Source organism: Procambarus clarkii, chromosome 20 (assembly GCF_040958095.1).
Source record: "Procambarus clarkii isolate CNS0578487 chromosome 20, FALCON_Pclarkii_2.0, whole genome shotgun sequence".
Classification (NCBI taxonomy): Eukaryota; Metazoa; Arthropoda; class Malacostraca; order Decapoda; family Cambaridae; genus Procambarus; species Procambarus clarkii.
This window is the reverse complement of record NC_091169.1, coordinates 30,461,278-30,465,256: the sequence shown is the minus strand read 5'-3', so window position 1 is coordinate 30,465,256 and position 3,979 is coordinate 30,461,278. Positions and strand designations below refer to the sequence as shown.

Here is a 3,979-nt window from a genome sequence, read left to right as displayed (position 1 = left end):
CCATACACCACCATACACCGCCATACACCGCCATACACCGCCATACACCACCATACACCGCCATACACAGCCATACACCAGCATACATCGCCATACACCGCCATACACCGCCATATACCGCCATACACCGCCATACACCGCCATACACCGGCATACACCGGCATACATCGCCATACACCGCCATACACCGGCATACACCGCCGTACACCGGCATACACCGGCATACATCGCCATACACCGCCATACACCGCCATACACCGGCATACATCGCCATACACCGCCATATACCGCCATACACCGGCATACACCGCCATACACAGCCATACACCGCCATACACCGCCATATACCGCCATACACCGGCATACATCGCCATACACCACCATACACCGCCATACACCACATACACCGCCAACAGTCCCCCACAGCTGCAGGACCGTCAGCGTTGACACAGTCCCCCACAGCTGCAGGTCCGTCAGCGTTGACACAGTCCCCCACAGCTGCAGGTCCGTCAGCGTTGATACAGTCCCCCACAGCTGCAGGTCCGTCAGCGTTGATACAGCCCCCCACAGCTGCAGGTCCGTCAGCGTTGACACAGTCCTCCACAGCTGCAGGTCCGTCAGCGTTGACACAGTCCCCCACAGCTGCAGGTCCGTCAGCGTTGACACAGTCCCCCACAGCTGCAGGACCGTCAGCGTTGACACAGTCCCCCACAGCTGCAGGTCCGTCAGCGTTGACACAGTCCCCCACAGCTGCAGGACCGTCAGCGTTGACACAGCCCCCCACAGCTGCAGGTCCGTCAGCGTTGACACAGTCCCCCACAGCTGCAGGTCCGTCAGCGTTGACACAGTCCCCCACAGCTGCAGGTCCGTCAGCGTTGACACAGTCCCCCACAGCTGCAGGTCCATCAGCGTTGACACAGTCCCCCACAGCTGCAGGTCAGTCAGCGTTGACACAGTCCCCCACAGCTGCAGGTCCGTCAGCGTTGACACAGTCCCCCACAGCTGCAGGTCCGTCAGCGTTGATACAGTCCCCCACAGCTGCAGGTCCGTCAGCGTTGATACAGCCCCCCACAGCTGCAGGACCGTCAGCGTTGAGACAGTCCCCCACAGCTGCAGGTCCGTCAGCGTTGACACAGTCCCCCACAGCTGCAGGTCCGTCAGCGTTGACACAGTCCCCCACAGCTGCAGGACCGTCAGCGTTGACACAGCCCCCCACAGCTGCAGGTCCGTCAGCGTTGACACAGTCCTCCACAGCTGCAGGTCCGTCAGCGTTGACACAGTCCCCCACAGCTGCAGGACCGTCAGCGTTGACACAGTCCCCCACAGCTGCAGGACCGTCAGCGTTGACACAGTCCCCCACAGCTGCAGGTCCGTCAGCGTTGACACAGTCCTCCACAGCTGCAGGTCCGTCAGCGTTGACACAGTCCCCCACAGCTGCAGGTCCGTCAGCGTTGACACAGTCCCCCACAGCTGCAGGACCGTCAGCGTTGACACAGTCCCCCACAGCTGCAGGACCGTCAGCGTTGACACAGTCCCCCACAGCTGCAGGTCCGTCAGCGTTGACACAGTCCTCCACAGCTGCAGGTCCGTCAGCGTTGACACAGTCCCCCACAGCTGCAGGTCCGTCAGCAGGGTGGCCGACGCTGCATTATTCAGGGACAAGACTGATGAGTACTGACAGGGGAAGTATGGTGGCTGGAGACCGTTCAGAGAGCGGAGACCACCACCTCCAGGCTCACGCCTCCACCACTCCCACACCTGAAGCCACATAAAACCACAGTACTGCGGGTGTATTAATCACTGTCACCTCTCCAGTGACAGAGAGACAGACAGACAGACAGAAACCAACACATTCGGACTTCAGAACAACATACCACAGTAATCTGTAGGCGGATACACACGTCGCAAGATAAAACCTGGCGGCCAACGCTGGAACTATCCCTCGTAACATATACAACCTATTATAGGTATAGGTTAAGTAATAATTGTAATTTCGAAGCAATAAGATGCTTATCTTAACACACTAAGAAGGTTAGGTAAGGTCGGTGTTTTGTTGCACAGACAGACGGGGGAACGAAAAATTGTACAAATTAGTAGCCATTAATATAAAAAAACAGCATAAACATTGCACAACAGCACCCGTGGCGGGCACACTCCACATCGGGTACACAGCGTCTGGTCAAATTTTACTACGGGCTCACCATAGCCCGTGCTACTTGGAACTTTGTTCCAGGTAGCGAATCTTTAACAACAATAACAACTTTGTTAAATTTCACGATCGCCCACAACAAGGAGGAACGTACATCAGTCAGAAAGACGAGTCCATTCGTAACTAAAAGTCGCGAAAATGAGACCATTCGTAGCTAAAAGTCGCGAAAATGAGACCATTCGTAACTAAAAGTCGTCTAAACGAGACCATTCGTACCTACAGGTGGGCATAACGAGTGGGCTGGTATTTACTGGTGGCGTGAAGGAGCGGGTGTCATACCCGAGGGTTACGGAGGTGGTTGGGGAGGTCACACGCCCCCACTTGACACGCTTCACTACTAGAACAATGTAATTAAAGAAACAAACACATGTAATAATAACATGGAAATTGACTTACAAGTTCTTGTGCACTCACCTAGCTGTACTCGCCTAGTTGTGCTTGCGGGGGTCGAGCTCTGGCTCTCTGGTCTTCACAGACGAAGAACACATTGTACCGCACTGAGACATAATCACTTACCACTTGAAACACCCCCAAAGATACGCTACGGCACTTAAATGATTACAAACCTGCTGATGAGTTCACATGTGACACTAAATCCTATATATAGTGTTGATCCAATATCATGATATTCTGTACTCATAACTTGTATCACTAAGTTGTTTAAGATTCGCTACCTGGAGCAAAAAGTTCCAAGTAGCACGGGCTATGGTGAGCCCGTAGTTCACTTTAAGGTAATTCACCTCCCTTTAGGGTATTCTATACCATTAGGCAACCTCTTCTCCCTTTGAATGGGTTTAATAGTCTCAATAATTGAGTCCCGTACGCAATTGTTAATATTACTGAAGCTTATATGTGAAAACATCATTTGTGTGTTAAAGTAATTTTTTTTTAGCGAGCGTACGAGGTGGTGGTGGTCTGTGGAGTGAGTAGAAACCCGCTAAAGGAGAGCAATCAGCAGAAACAACGCTGTCAGGCCAGTCACGAATATGCGGAAACCCTTCAAAATCTGGCTCAAAGTTCCAAGAGTTTCAGGGCCTCGGGTTGTGGTCCGGGTTATGGGTGGTCCGCGCTGTTCTTCTGACCTTGTGCAAGCTTGACCTCCCGACCCTCAGATCACCTTGATGGCCGGGCGCATACTTGCTTCAAGTTCCTTAAGAACTTGGAACTTAAGAAGTTCCTTAAGAACTTACTTAAGAACTTAAGAAGTTCCTTAAGAACTTGTGATTCCCTTGTACAACTTAGGATGTACACTGCATGATACATTCTGTTGATGAACTTGGGAATAACACCCTCCTGCTGTTTCACCCACCTAAGGTGAACTTGGTGAGAACAGTTCAGTGTTCCACAGTCCTGAGGTGAACACGCATGAGGAACACCTATCTTCCATGTTCCTGGGGGTCAACCTGTGGGTAGGGAACGATTGTTCCCAGTTCCTAGGGTCAGGGTCAAGTGTTTCTGTAATTAGGAATGAAGCCTCTTACCCATTGGGTACGAAACACTTCCACCTCACCCACTGGGTACGAAACACTTCCACCTCACCCACTGGGTACGAAACACTTCCACCTCACCCACTGGGTACGAAACACTTCCACCTCACCCACTGGGTACGAAACACTTCCACCTCACCCACTGGGTACGGAACACTTCCACCTCACCCACTGGGTACGGAACACTACCACCTCACCCACTGGGTACGGAACACTACCAGCTCACCCACTGGGTACGAAACACTTCCACCTCACCCACTGGGTACGAAACACTTCCACCTCA

At 52.7% G+C, this 3,979-nt stretch overlaps 1 protein-coding gene across 1 annotated transcript in view; it reads right to left on the bottom strand.

Annotated features, from left to right (window-relative positions):
• Positions 1–3,472, bottom strand: part of LOC138366794 (collagen alpha-1(I) chain-like) — a 7,380-nt gene extending 3,908 nt beyond the window's left edge. Inside the window, exons 1-4 of the mRNA XM_069328077.1 lie at positions 3,400–3,472; positions 2,426–2,546; positions 1,027–1,643; positions 415–930 (exon numbers count right to left, since the gene is read on the bottom strand). Coding sequence (XP_069184178.1) covers positions 415–930; positions 1,027–1,643; positions 2,426–2,546; positions 3,400–3,472 — 1,327 coding nt within the window. The remainder of the gene's footprint in view (positions 1–414; positions 931–1,026; positions 1,644–2,425; positions 2,547–3,399) is intronic.
• Between the last annotated feature and the right edge of the window lie 507 nt (positions 3,473–3,979).